This window comes from Asterias rubens, chromosome 1 (assembly GCF_902459465.1).
Source record: "Asterias rubens chromosome 1, eAstRub1.3, whole genome shotgun sequence".
In the NCBI taxonomy this organism is placed as follows: domain Eukaryota; kingdom Metazoa; phylum Echinodermata; class Asteroidea; order Forcipulatida; family Asteriidae; genus Asterias; species Asterias rubens.
Genome location: NC_047062.1, coordinates 29,283,074 through 29,297,879, shown reverse-complemented (window position 1 = coordinate 29,297,879; position 14,806 = coordinate 29,283,074). Strand labels below are relative to the sequence as shown.

The 14,806-nt window shown below is 38.4% G+C and overlaps 2 protein-coding genes and 1 non-coding gene across 4 annotated transcripts; 1 reads left to right on the top strand and 2 right to left on the bottom strand.

Annotated features, from left to right (window-relative positions):
- Positions 1-5,645: 5,645 nt before the first annotated feature.
- Positions 5,646-9,851, bottom strand: LOC117295831 (mitochondrial amidoxime-reducing component 1-like). Its single transcript, XM_033778605.1, has 7 exons — positions 9,293-9,851; positions 8,596-8,781; positions 8,023-8,197; positions 7,693-7,833; positions 6,856-6,920; positions 6,305-6,379; positions 5,646-6,027 (listed from the first exon to the last, which is right to left on the bottom strand). The coding sequence occupies exons 1-7, from the start codon at positions 9,562-9,564 to the stop codon at positions 5,895-5,897; spliced, it is 1,047 nt and encodes a 348-aa protein (XP_033634496.1). The 5' UTR covers positions 9,565-9,851; the 3' UTR covers positions 5,646-5,894.
- A 1,058-nt stretch (positions 9,852-10,909) lies between these two features.
- On the top strand, positions 10,910-13,510 carry LOC117299978 (protein dpy-30 homolog). Of its 2 annotated transcripts, none has more exons than XM_033783624.1 (4): positions 10,910-11,052; positions 11,568-11,623; positions 12,247-12,434; positions 13,359-13,510. In XM_033783624.1, the coding sequence occupies exons 1-4, from the start codon at positions 11,043-11,045 to the stop codon at positions 13,429-13,431; spliced, it is 327 nt and encodes a 108-aa protein (XP_033639515.1). In that variant the 5' UTR covers positions 10,910-11,042; the 3' UTR covers positions 13,432-13,510. The 2 variants fall into 2 exon arrangements, with proteins under 2 accessions (XP_033639515.1, XP_033639508.1); XM_033783617.1 differs by having other exon boundaries at positions 10,911-11,052; positions 11,565-11,623.
- On the bottom strand, positions 13,147-13,219 carry Trnaa-agc. Its single transcript has one exon. It is a non-coding gene; the product is annotated as a tRNA-Ala (tRNA).
- Positions 13,511-14,806: the final 1,296 nt, after the last annotated feature.

Below are 14,806 nucleotides of genomic sequence, written 5' to 3'. Positions count from 1 at the left end.
GTACTTGTGTTTCAAGTGGTTTTAGTAAGGATAGTCCAGGTTAGGGACACTAAAGCACTATTGTGTTTTTTTGCACAGAAAATTGTGCGTACAACTTTTTCATCTGTACCATCATTTCAAACCAGAACAAATTTTAACCAAGTGATTTAACTTAAATCATGTAACCTTTTGAAATGTGCAATTTTTATATTACTTACAGGTCACAACTTAATTCCATTCGTTCAATTATAATGTATAGCCACAGACATTGACGGGTCTTCAGAACAGGCTCCCACAAACTGATGTGACCTGATAGAAGATGTAAAACCCGAGGTACAAAGTATTTGGTGATCTCAGGCAGTTTCTTGCAACGGCCGAGCAGTTTCAGGCAGTATGTATTAATGAAAGAACCTAGGATTAATTGATGAACTCACAAATGTTTGACAGGCAAATCACCAACAAAACACTGCAATGTGCAGCATTCATAAAAAGATCGTCATAAAAAGATTGACCAAAAATTTGACAGCAGTAGTCAGAAGCTCATCACTGTTGGTAGCCATACTTAACAAAACCTTACTTTTAATCCATGCAACACAGGGATGTGTGGTATTGCAACCAGACCTTCTTAATGCAAATTCAACACTCCTTTGTAAGGTATCAGACTTTACACAAGGTCAGTGGTAAACAAACAGCGCTGTACTAAGGTGTGCCGCCGCGCCGGGTACCAACGTTTCACTCCCTCGTCCCCGCTCGCTCACTCCCCGGGTGCATAAACATAAATGGTTTGAGACTAGATGTACAAGGTGTGGGCATGAGTAAACTGAATGGAAAACTTGTATGTAGCCTGTACACGTGAAAAAAGGACGGATTGACGTTCCGCGTGCTCAGAACACAGATTTGACAAGTAAAACAAAAACTTTTATTTTAAATGAGATTGAAATACATTTTTAATGAAAGATAATATATTTCATATAATTATTTGTAATAGTAACTATATTAGTATGCATAAAAAAAACCACAAGACCCCTGGACTTGTTCGGCATAAAATTTACTGGACCGAAGCTAAAGTCACTGGCCTCGGGTCCAGCGTGAAATTCGAGCCCTGAATGGCGTGCCGTGCCAGTATTTTCCTCATTTCCCGTTATCATTAGCGTACAGGCAAAATGTTTCCAGACACAAAAACAGATATCTGAGCAACCCGTTTAAACAATTATATTCAGCATTTTTTTCAGCCCACATGTTTATCATTTCCATACAGCCTATATCCAACAATGGTATATTCCACCAACTTTTGAGCATTTTCTGTGTGTGTGTCAAGCTTGCTAGAAAACCCATAATTTAGCAGTTTTTAATTTAAAAACCCCCACCAAATTACAAACCTCTAAATAAACAAAATTTCTTTAATTTCAGGAATACTGTTTACAGACCCTCCCTAGACACTATTGGTAAATGTCAAAGACCAGTTTCTCACTTGGTGTATCTCAACATATGCATAAAATAAAAAACCTGTGAAAATTTAAGCTCAATTGGTCGTCGAAGTTGCGAGATAATAATGAAACAAAAAACACCTTGTCACACGAAGTTGTGTGCTTTCAGATGCTTGATTTCGGGACCTCAAATTCTAAATCTGAGGTCTCGAAATCACATTCGTGGAAAATTACTTCTTTCTCGAAAACTATGTCACTTCAGAGGGAGCCGTTTCTCACAATGTTTCATACTATCAACCTCTCCCCGTTACTCGTTACCAAGTAAGGTTTTATGCTAATCATTATTTTGAGTAATTACCAATAGTGTCCACTGCCTTTAAGCAGATACTGATAAAAACGTGAACAAATATTTCGCGGCATGTATTGTACGCCACTGGAAAAGCTCTGTCTCAAGCACTCATTAACTTGCACTGGCACACACTGGGTTTCTGCCCTCACACGCTATAACAATTGTGCGATTTATTGCAAAAGAGTCATGTTGTACACACACTGTGCATAAATGTGAAGCACCTCGGTAACGGTCAATCTGAGACTCGGCGTGTACAGAACTATATGTAATGAAGTATCAATAATTAACAGAATAAATACTATACACATCAAATGTTTCAGTTGATGTGGATACAAATCAAATGGAGATAATTCTCATTTAGCACATCAAGCACACACTAAGACTGGGGGACTTGTGCGACCAGGGTTAAAGTCGTAATTACTGATTGCCTAGTCGAGTCGCAACGACTGTTTTTCAACTAATCGATTAATCGTGCCGTCTTGACTACTACAAAAATAGTGGTGATTCCTGATATCGAAGTACAGTGTATAAGTATGGACATGAACAATAAAAAGTATATGAAGGACATTTCAGAATCAGGTAAAAGTGTATACAAACATTAATTGAAATTCTTTTTGCATAACAAGGACTTCAGTGCAGTGCAACTAAAGGATAGTTCATACTCGCTGCAACTGCGTGCACACACCCGACAATTCAAATTTGGATTCAACGTTCATACTCCATTGTGCGGTGCAAGGATCATTTCATTATAAATAACCTTCTGTCCAAATCTTCATCGCAAATTTTTCCAAATTTCTTTTTCATTTAATATGAAATATTAGGACCTAATTTACCTCAATGAGATATCCCTTTATTCCTGCAAGTGGTGGCGCTTTACGGAGAGTTATCCCAACCAAGTGTGTACAGACACACTTCCCCTGCACCCACTCCACCAGATATGAGTTGGAATTTTAAAGGGAATCCTTTTAAAGTGGTCAAAAGTTACCCCAATTCTTTAGGCCTAAGTAATAATACAATTCAGTGTAATTTTACTTAAAGGGAAGGTACACGTTTTGGTAGTTACTCAAAACAAATATTAACTAAAAAACTGACTTGGTAGGAGCATTGGAGAGCTGTTGATAGTATAAAACATTGTGGGAAATTACTCCCTCTGAAGTAACTTAGTTTTTGAGAAAGAGGTAATTTCTCACTAAAATAATAAAAGACTTCTAGCTAGAAGTCTTTTATTCTTATCTGAAAGCACACAAATTCGTCCAACAAGGGTGTTTTTTCTTTCATCATTTCCTCGCAACTTCGATGACCAATTGAGCCCAAATTTCCACAGGCTTGTTATGTGATGGTTATGACGGGATACACCAAGTGAGAAGACTGGTCTTTGACAATTACCAAACGTGTACCTTCCCTTTAAACAAGGGCGGATAAAATTAGTGGCCTGTAGCGGAAAATTCGCCAATGAATAAACGATTTCTTACAAAATTGTAGATTTTTTTCCTAAAAATTAATTCCAGCAGAGTGTCATCTGCGAGGACAGTAGCAATCCATCATGCAGTAAAATTTTCACAAATTACTGAACCGGAATGAAGCAGGTTGATAACCGCCGCGGGAACAAAGATTGTGCAAGTAGCCTACGTCGATACGAAACAGTCCAAATCTAAACCATACCATGTGTGAAGCTTGTGCCGAAAAACCCCCAAAGTTTCTTAAAATTCCTAGAGTGAAAGTCCATTTATAACAAATTCAAAATAATCACAACCGAATTTGTAACTCACCATCACGATTTTGTGGAAGCTGTGTCCTTTGAACTCGGTGTAATCGTGAGTTTGTTGGAGAATAAAATATGGAGACGTTTCGTCATCGGCCATCTTGTCTTTAAAAACGAGCGGCGAAACAAGATGCCCGTATCACGTGACGTTACAACGGCTTTCAGAAACTGAGGCCGTGTCCGAAACGGCGACTTCGGCTACAGCTACGGCTAGATCGCGCGCGTCTGCCTATTCTTCAACACTGGTAGACGCGCTGATCTAGACGTAGCTGTAGCCGAAGTCGCCGTTTCGGACACGGCCTAATTTGCATAAGGGGCGATTTCTCAATGGGCTTCATTGTCTGGTCGTAGGTAGTTTTGTTCTTTAGCTGGAGTTGTAATCTCCCACAAAAACTAATAAGTGGAACATTACAAATGTTCAAATTAAAAAATAAAGACATGATTATGATTATAGCTTAGTTAGAAAATTCCTCAAGGTTGTAATACATATGCCCATGCGCAGTAAAGCATCACGTGATCATGCACTCCCGGTCTTGCGAGACTAATTTGCAAAAAACAAAGTCCTCATCAATGCAAAAATTTTCATTATTTGATATTTTTTGGAGTTTAAGTCCAATATAATCGAAGAAATTATTTTGTAAAACTTTGTGTTTATTTTTGTTTTGTTTACAGTTGAGTGGAGCAGAAATGTTCACAGAAGTGTACCAGAAAAGTGTTGCTTAACAGAACAGATTACCAGCCAAAATTACATTAAGTTCACATTGCAACAGGTGCCTCAATCTTTACTAAACAGTATTTTCTGCTAAACATCTATATGAAACTGTGCCCTGAAAAAAAAATGACGACTCCAAATGATATTTCTGGCTCCACTAAAACAACTTCAATCCATTTCCCAACAACGGAAAACATTTTCCGATTGAATGGGTTTTTTAAATTGCCAGTCATCTTTCCAACATCAGGGCTCTCCAAAATTACTAACAAAAGCATAATAAGCAGTCAACAAATTACAAAGTAGCTTTGCATTTAATATTTATCACTACCACAAAGTATACTATTTATATGTAAAATTTTATATTTTAGTAGGCCTAATAACCTGATTCAACTATTATACAAATAATGAATGTTTATGAGTGCAATGGTGCAAAATTATGTTCATGGGTTGAAAGATGGAATGTTCTAAGCCGAGTTGAATGGAACATTCCATCTTTCAACGAGTGAACATAATTATTGCACTATTGCACGAATGAAAAACATAGTTGTCTTATATAATATAAAATGTTTATATAACATAAATGTTGTATATAACATAAAATAACCGTTCCATTTTCCCTCGGCTGCGCTTCGGAAAAAAACGGTCCCGGGATCACCTCGAGAGTCGTAGTTTTAACCATTGCACGAGTTAAAGCAGTTAATATTTGTATTGTATCAACAGAAGGTGCATTCGAATGCACCAACATGCCCATTATTGCTTCTTTGTCTCTATTTGATATAATATGTACATCAGCTCAGTTGGCAGGTATGTGACAATTCTCAATTCCTTGTGCCCACTACTCTCAATTTTAAAACAATATCCATATGTAATTTTAATTTTCATGCTCCCTTGCTTCGCTTACGCATGCACAACAGTTTAATTCTATTGGAATACCAATAATCACAATTAAAACACAGGTTTATGATTCTGATCAATTTATTGTTAATGGTATAGCATGGGAGAGGGCCGGCTGCTCAATATTAAAAAAAAAACAAAAAAAAAACAGCCGAATATTATAATTATGACGCACGATATTCCGCGTCTTTGTACATTAATCTCAAATTGTTTAAAGACAGTCTACACTATTGGTATTTTGTCAAAAACCAGTCTTCTCTCTTGGTGTATCTCAACATATGCATAAAATATTAAACCTGTGTAAATTTGAGCTCGATCGGTCGTCGGAGTTGCAAGATAACTATGAAAGAAAAAAACACCCTTGCCACACGAAGTTGTGTGCGTTTCGATGGTTGATTTCGAGACCTCAAGTTCTAAACTTGAGGTCTCGCAATCAAATTCGTGGAAAATTGCTCCTTCCTCCAAAACTAGGTCACTTCAGAGGGAGCTGTTTCTCACAATGTTTTATACCATCAACCTCTCCCCATTACTCGTTACAAAGTAGGGTTTTATGCCAATAATTATTTTGAGTAATTACCAATAGTGTCCACTGCCTTCTAAACAATTTCCATTATACGTTTTATATACAATTTTATAAGTTTTTACCCAGTAAAGTAAGACGTCGAATTTTAATGTTGTCAAAAAATTAAACCACCGTTTTAATGGCCCCTACCGATGCCTTAAACAGCTTTATACAATTTGGCCCAGTCATTTAGCACACGACACCATGGATCACATTACGGCATACACTATGTCACCAACTCTCACTGGACCAGTCACCTCGCATTGGAGGTTAGAACCAAATACTGGATAGGTCTTTCCCCAAACTTTACTGTCCGGAAGCGATTTGTCAAGTAACCTATATCTGAGAGAGGAAACAAATTAAGACAACACCCGGTTATTTAATTTTATCGTCACGGCAAAAAAAAAGTTGCCTGTCTGTACTCTCTTAATTTAAAAGAGTGAAAAACACCACTCTTTACATTTCGAGTTGTCCCTCATATGACTGTTTAACAAAGAGAGGGGGGGGGGGCAATACATCTTACACTGGATGAATTCAGCCTAAATGAAGATGGGGGGGTGGGGATGATGGTGAGGGATAATGATGATGATTATAATGACAAAAGTAAAAGCCTACTTACTCTTTGAGGGTTTTTAGTGGTTCGTTATCACTATTCTTCACACCAGTCTCTGGGTCCACGGTGACCAATATACACCTACAAAATATGACACGATCATTTTAACAATTTGTTCATATTATAACGTGAGAAAATGCTTGTATCTGGAATAACAATTGAACAAATCCGGCATATACAGAGACGATTTTCCGAGTTCCGTACGGCAAGATGAAGTGGTAATTTCTCTATATGGAAAGGTTTGCGGTAACACCATGTAATGACTATCTCTTAATGAGTTGGGGTGGTTCTGAAAAGGTAACTTCTCACTAAAACATTAAAAGACTTCAGGTATGAAGCCCTTTTTAGGCATCTGAAATCACATAACTGTGCAATAAGGGTGTTTTCTTTCCTGTTTCTCTTTTGCAACTTCGCTGACTAACTGAGTCCAAATGTTAAGAGAATTTATATTTTATGCATTGACACTTAACAAAGGTGTCCAGTGCCTAAATTTAACCATTTCCTCCTCCATGATTTAACTGAGCACCAATGTGGGCGTTTGAAAGTGGCTTACTTACCTTCCACACGTATGAGACCTACGCAATACCACGGTATCACCTATCTTCAAATATTTCCAGTTGTCCTGAATACAAAATATATGGCAAGGAAAAGAAAGGTATTTCATTCGCTTTCAATGTTCAGTTTTTTACAATGAACACCTTGCATTGGCCGCCATCTTGGATTAAACGTGCACGTCTGAAAGCTACAATTGGGGAGGGTCGTCGTACGCAGCGCGTACTTGCGTGCACTTTTTTCCATCAATGACGTCATGTGATATCCATCTATATTAAGGTTTGCACCTCAAGGTGATTGACAGGGAGCAGCTATATCAAACATCACTTTAACTCAAGGGTTTACCAATTTTCACCGGGCACCACACAAAACAACAGACCTTTCATAGAATATGCAAATTGCAAAGCAAAATGAGTGAAGCCTTTTTGTAAAGGGCTGCTGGTTGCGTGACGCATACGCGTTATGTACGTTTGCCCATCGGAGCAAAACGCTCTAAGAGTGTCATTTGGGATTGCATTGGTTTTCAGAATCCATGATTTGGAGCCTATGAACTCAGATTCCTCGACTCTTAGTCAACACGAATTTCACTGAATTATCTTGCCGATTATGATGTGTGTATGTAAGTGACTTCGGCTACGGGTACGCCTTTACGGCTGCTGACAGAAAATAATTTCAGCGATCTGGCCGTAGCCAGCAAGCACTTCCGAATTCTTTCAAATGAAATAGGCTTAGATAGTACATTCGCTCGTCGTTTCATATCTCTATAGACTTGGACTGTCAGTTTTTTATGTATATTCTTAACTATTTGTCACTGCTGATATTTTTGTGTGAAAAGGATTTACCTCATCAAATGCTCCAGTTCCAGAAACCACAAGATTGGGTCTGAAGCTTCGCATGGATGCAGGCTTCTCCAACCGGGTGTTTAAGTCATCTAAGCTCGCCTCGGTTGCCACATTGTATTGACTCAATTCTGTGTAGCCGCCCTGTAAAATATACATAGAGATTGACTTAACAATCTAAGAACAAACGTACAAAACCTTTATCCGACCTTGAACAGTTAACACGATTGTTTAGCAACATCATACTGAAGAGTTTTTGAAAGCTGATATTGTTTCGTCACTTACTGAAGTACTAAATTTCAAAAACCTATTATAAAAACCCGTACAACTCACCAGTTTCTCGTCGGTAAATCTGTGTCCCCATCTCGTATCCTGTTGCAAAATTCTGTCCGCGATGACGCCCTGTTTAAAATAAGCAAGTCTGCTACCTTGCTTGCCGAGATAGGTACTTATCCAGGTTTCGCATCTTTGGCCACAATACAACCCAGATGAATCCAATCTCCACATTCTGCAGATATGGAACAAGAAAATAGAAAGTACTGAACTTTAACTTTGCTAGAAACTCTTGTTTCGTCACGATGCGTCGTGCGTCTCAAAAGTGTCTTCTATAATACAGTTGGTAACAAACACATTTTTCGCAGGCCAGTCTTCGGGACCGCTTTCGGCCTGTTTGTTTTACAGTCGCGGTAAGTGATGACAAGGAGGGCAGTTAACCAATCGTCCCCATTGAATATAATTTTGTTATTCCACAGAAAAGTCAAGTACTTTAACCCCCCCCCCCCAAAAAAAAAAAAAAAAAAATGGGAACACGGCTCGCTCTCCTCCAACGACTTTGGGACGGCATTACACTTAAAAAAATGCATCGTAGTGTGAGATTAAGGATGGGTGAGACTTCGTAACACTTACCTAAATTTCAGGATCGGATTCGTTGAGCTTGTAATTTCTGCAAAACTGACGTCCAACGTGTCCATTCCAGGTGCTTCAAGAATTAACCGTTTGCCATCCTCTGACAGACTGGGTACAACCAGCGCCAGGGTCGGTTCCATTCTCAAAGTAACCTTGTTGTCATTTTCATCCAGAATAATGAAATTCCTGAAAAATAAACAAAAAAATCAAAACAAATTTCACCGGTCCATATTATTTCAAATGATATTAAAGTAGCTTTTAAAACTGAGCCAGTCGGAAACTTTAAAAAATATTACACAACATCCCACAAAAAGGAACGGAAAGCAATTAGCAATATACATAAGCCTAAAAATATTATACTTTTAGAATGTGAAATCCCCTACACCCTAAAGGCAAATAACCCAGTGGATCTTTAAAGGGACTCATTTGACACTGTGGGTAGCTCCAATTATCTCAAAATAATTGTTAGAAAAAAAACTAGGCCTGAAGTTTGTTTTTATATAGATATTATCTGCAAGCACACACTTTGTGCTACACCACAGGTGTGTTTCATTTCTGTCATTATTCACTTGCAACTTCGATGACCAATGTCCAAGTTTTCACAGGTTTGTTATTTTATGCAGGTTGGGATACTCCAATGAGAAGACTGGTCTTGGACCATTTATACCAACGGTGATCCGTTAAAGACCGCACCTACCTATCAAACAGTCCATTGTCACCCCGCAGACCTGTAGGGGTGCACTCTGCCATGGTCACTTCCTGACCCCTGCATGATTTGATGGGATGAATGAAGATAGTGCTCAGTTTCCCAACAGGTTTAAAAACGAGCTCAGTTGGTGTTTTCTTTCTGTACCACCACCAGGCAGCACCACAGGCCACACCGGCCGTAGCAAGCACAGCAGCACCCGCTACAAAAACCTGCTGCTGCTTGCTCAGGCCTTCGTATGTCTCGCGGAATATTTTAGCCATGTTGCGAAAGTTTGTTCATACAAGCCTGGTTGGTTGAAGCATGGCTGAATACAAGTATCACTGTATCAGGGTTTAGTACAGTGGTTAAAGTTGTTTGTCATTGCCCATGTTTGTGAACATACAATTGATTATAGCCATAATATAATGGATTATAGCCAGTGATGGGATAACGCTGGTCAAAGTGCAAAGGTGATGACGGCAGAAAACGTCACTTCAAGTGCACTGAAGATAATGGTTAACACATGTGGTTAATGCACACATTAACAATTAAATTTGTTCACTGTTTATCAGATCATGTAGGAATCCTAATATTTTGTGCACTATGTGGGCCTATGTCACACAAAATAGTGATTGTGCCCCCGATCGCACGCCACAAAGGCCCATTGACGTAACACATTCCAAAACTGCGTCAAGCTAAAGCACTTTTGCGCATGGATGCACACGGAAAAAGTGCTCCTTTTCAAACTGAAATACAAAGCGAACTTGCCCTGTAGTTTATAAGCAAATCGCGTTCTTCCTAATAAGTATATTGTGTTTACAGGGCGATTTATTTATAGCGCTTCGTTCTAGTCACGTTAAGGATGTTATGTCAGAATTTTTGCCGATTTGACCATTTGACCCAACAATTTTGATTTAAAATTCAATAGGTATTTTGATGGGGGTCGAGAAAGTTACAAGCTTTCATTTGAGCCATTGCACGAAAAAGTCCGCCAATTATTAGTAGCAGTGAAATAAAGTGCTCAAAATGTCGGGATCCCGACAATAATAACATCACGTGACCAATTCTTAGGTGTTTACTAAGAAACGTTTTAAATTTTTGTCATGGTTCCTGACCATTAAAAGTCAAAGTTACACCTTTTTCCGTTAGAGCGGGTCATACTCTTAGAAATACCATTCACTCAAAAAAATCAATCTAATATTTGAGGCAAAAAATCTGACAAAACATCTTTAAGAGAACGTTCCCGAACCTTTTTTCGCAAAAAGACCCTTCTTGGCCTGATAAGTGGCAGAGAGTTCCAGATGCGTGGCACAGCTATGTCAGTGACCCCGCACTTAAATTTGTCCTTCCTGTTTTTATTCCTCACATTAATTTGTCTGGGACTCACAGTTGTGATATAGTAAGGCGGAGTCAGGAGGCAAAGTCACTCCTTCCTACATCGGAGCACCGAAGTATTGTAACGTTTTTAGTGTCCTTTCAAAGCCACCGTACTGAAACTTCAACAATTTGTAATCGGGTTGCAATTCCTAAATGGGTGGACTGATACCCAGACGTTCACGTATACAAATGCGTTAGTTTTATGCATAAATGAAGAAACAAACTTGCAAGGTACCATGCTTGGCATTCTTGAAGCCTGTATCCTGTAGTAACAAAAAAGCATTGATATTCTTTCTTACTGAACAAAAACTCGCGGCAAAGCTGAATGAGATTGAGTCAAACTTCACTTTCCTTTTGAAAGAAACGAGTTTTAAGGTTAACCATGAGTGAAGGTATGTTTTTGAGGCCGTTTTTAGTGTTATTTTTATTGAATACTTCCTCAAACATGCTAGACGAATTGATTATGGGTCTGTGATAATTTTTTAGCTACCAAAAAGTACAAAATATTGGAATCCGGAGGCGAATTCAAATTGGCAGAAAATTAATTTAATTAATGGACAGTATTAAATAAGATTAGTTTTTTCTAAGTAGCTTTGAATTTACCTCTATTTCGCGACTGTTTTGTGTACTGACTGTTTTGTTGTGTTAAATACACTGTTGTTATGCCATGGGAAATCTTGTAATCCTGTAATGCAAAGTTAAAACAGTGTTATTATAGACCTTATGCACATGATGTCATTTCAGTAAGGCGCCCCCGCATTGAGGTCAAAAGGAGGTTGTTCATTGGCCAATCTATTTGCGTTTCGATTGTTTCGTCACCGTTTGACCTCAAAGATGGCGGCTGGATGACGTCAATGCATAAGGTCTATTATTATATTAATGTAATGTTTGTTTACACCGACAGCAGTTGAGCAGACACCCCAACCTACGGATCCAAACATGGGATTGAACATAGAAAATGCTGTAAGTATTCCAAAACAATGCAGCCACTACCAATGGCCAACAAAAAAGTAGTTTCTAAAAGTGTTTTTTTAGGCTTTTTTTACGCATGTCGCCTGACACACAAGGCCTGAAGGCCACTTCAAGGTGTGGGCTACAACTATTTTTTCCAGAGGCCGTTGCCACCTACTGCTAGTGCTGAAACATGGTTACCCCTTTTACAGTCCATATGAATGTAGGCTTGGGTATCATCAATTTGAAGCCTGGCCGGTAGAGCAGAAAGCACTACCTCCCCAATTTTATGTAGCAAGTGTCACGACCGGGATCCGAACCCACACCCTGCTGCTCAAACACCAGAGCTTGAATCTGGTGCTCTTAACCCCTCGGCCATGACACTGCTACAAAATTATTGCGGGAATTAGACCCAGTACTAACTAGGGCACTGTATTCCTTTTTTTCCCACAATTAACCGATGTCAAGATTTAAAAAAGGAATCGTTAGTTACTGGGTCTATGCGCGAACTTTTTAATGGGTGGTCTAAATCTGTTATTTATCTTAAATTTTTCCTCTTCTTTTTTTTCTTTGATCATAATTCATTCTCAATCAGGAACTAGTATTCATAATCAATTATGCCTTTTCACCAACAGCCACCAAAATCAGAGTCGCCTCACGCTGAGCATGGACTCACCGAAAACATACAGAAGATTATCACTCAAGAGAAAGAAGAAGTTGAGAAGACGAAAGTTGACTTGGAGTCCCTAACCACGAGAGCCTACCTAGACCATACGGTGGTACCCATCCTGCTGCAAGGGATGTCGGCCCTGGCCAAAGAGAGGTACTAATGTAGGGGTCATCAGTTGTCATGACCATAGCCCTTGATCCTCCTGTTGGTTGCAGAATAGGGCCAAATTTCATAGAACTGCTTTGGCAGGTAGCTAAGCACAACCAAATTTGCTTACCAGAAAAAGGTTACCAGCCAAACTACCATATCACAATCCATGTACAGATTGTGACTAATATCCAGCTGATGTTTGCTTAGCAGAAAGGTGTAAAAGCCATTATACACTTTCGGAACAGAAAACAAAAGATTTACAAATAACTTACAGGGTTTACAGAAGTTAATGAAATACTTCTCTTGAAATAGTATTCCATGAAATCCTTTACTTTTTGAGAAAACATTAAAACAATTATCAATTCTCGATATCAAGAATTACAGATTTATTTTAAACACATGTCATGACACGGCGAAACGTGCGGAAACAAAGTTGTGATACATGAAGTGTGGGCCTTTGGACAATACTGTTACCCAAAGTGTCCAATGGCTTTAAGCTAAATTCTCTGCATTTAAGCAGCTCTATGAAATTGGGCCCAGAGGGCTACGACAAACTTGGATTTTGGGTGTTGAGTAATTATTAATGGAGTTTCTATCATAATAGATGTTAGTTTTGCATCGGGATTCATTTTTAACTTTACACTTATTTGTATTTGGAAGCACTGTATACTCAGTAATTTCCGAGCTCTATGAAGAAAACAAATCCACATGTAAGTCACTCAGGTGGGATTCGAACCCACGACCATTGCATTGCTAGAGCAGATGTCTTACCACTAAACTACCGAGCTGGGAAAGGCTCAATGACAAATTAGGTTTTCAGCGAACTTGAAGAAAAATTTTTGAAATTGAAGAAAAATATTTCACTTAGTTGTAAACTTGACATGTATGTAGTTCTAACTATTTTATGTCTGGTTTGATTATTCACAGACCTCCCAATCCGATTGAGTACCTGGCCAGCTACCTCCTGAAGAATAAAGACCAGTTTGAAGGTAGCAGCTAAGACATGAAATAGCCGTCTAATAATACCACTGGATTTACCTCTCACTAGAGGGGGTAAAGTAAGCCTTGTGTGGTGTCAACCACTGACCTAATAGAGATCAGTGGGTGTCAACATGATATGCTGAGAGCATCAGAACCCTGCACTATCCATTTGAACGTGTCATGCCTTTGGATTGTGATGTTAGGTTTGTCCAAGAAAAAAAAGAAAAAGACAACAACTTTTTACGAAGCATTGAGATAGAACTAGGGCCCAATTAAAAGCATCCCAAATATGGCGGTAAAACACAGGGTACAGGACATTTGAAATTAAACTAAGATTGATTGGTCGTAAGGTTGAACCAATGGGAATGCTGAAATTTGCCATACAACAAAAGTGTACATAGTTGCCTAAAGCCCAGTTCATACTTCCTGCACATGCAAATGTCACAGCTCTGGTTTTGCAAACTCAACTCTTCTGAATTGTTCGTTGCAAATTTGTGACATCAAAATTCCCATTGCATAAGGTATGAACCGGGATGGGATCACAGTTGATTCACAAAGATATTTGTTGAGTTGTTATACCGCCCTCTATTGGTGTCTCAGTGGATAAAGCCTAAACACCACAATATTTACACACTGCCTTTTTGAAGCTCCGTTTCTATGGCAATAGTTTTTCAAATTTTACCTTGGTTGTCTGTTATTATAAACCCAGTTTTGTATAAAGGATATTCAAGGCATATCCGTACATACATCACCTTTTGGATATGTCATCCTAAATTTGTGTTTCTCTTAAAGAAAATTGCACCAAAAAATAACCTCCAAGATGGGTGACTCATGTTTTTATAAAGTTTTTTTTTCTTCATGTTTCTTATTAATTTAAAAGCACCTAGTTAGGGGAGTTCAGTAGACATATTAATTTGTACATAAAGCAATTGTGGGTATTCTTTGTCACAAGCTGACATGTTACTACATCAGGCTGGGCACAGTAATGGTTCAACTTCATTCTGTGAATGGTTAAAAAAAAAATCTTTAACTAGGGTTGTTGTGCTTTTTTACTGTACTTGTATATATTTTCAGACTAAAAGATAATAACGGCAAATAAACTGTTTGGTTAATTAGTTTTAAAATTATTAGAAAAAAAAACTACATGTACATGTATTCCACTTGCACCATGGCAATTGCTGTCCATTTTGTCGGTCAAAATGCACACAAAACTTAAGGCAAGCATGTTAAGGATTCTTTGCCTAAAATGTGAACTACATTGAATTTATAGCACATGGGGACATCGACTCCTAACTTGGAGAATTAATTGTTTTTGTGATGATATTGTTGGGTGAATTGGGTCAAAACAAGCATTTCCATTTTGTAGGACTTGTAAAAGAAAGTTATTTGAAATA

What these genes read in the sequence shown, in the direction of transcription:
- LOC117295831 (XM_033778605.1), bottom strand. Translation starts at nt 9,564, where the DNA reads ATGGCTAAAATATTCCGCGAGACATACGAAGGCCTGAGCAAGCAGCAG. An exon ending in GAACTGGAGCATTTGATGAG is followed by an intron (nt 6,921 to 7,692) that starts GTAAATCCTTTT and finishes TTTTGTATTCAG; the next exon opens with GACAACTGGAAATATTTGAA. An exon ending in CCACTAAAAACCCTCAAAGA is followed by an intron (nt 6,028 to 6,304) that starts GTAAGTAGGCTT and finishes TTCCTCTCTCAG; the next exon opens with ATATAGGTTACTTGACAAAT.
- LOC117299978 (XM_033783617.1), top strand. An exon ending in GATTGAACATAGAAAATGCT is followed by an intron (nt 11,624 to 12,246) that starts GTAAGTATTCCA and finishes TTTCACCAACAG; the next exon opens with CCACCAAAATCAGAGTCGCC. An exon ending in TCGGCCCTGGCCAAAGAGAG is followed by an intron (nt 12,435 to 13,358) that starts GTACTAATGTAG and finishes GATTATTCACAG; the next exon opens with ACCTCCCAATCCGATTGAGT.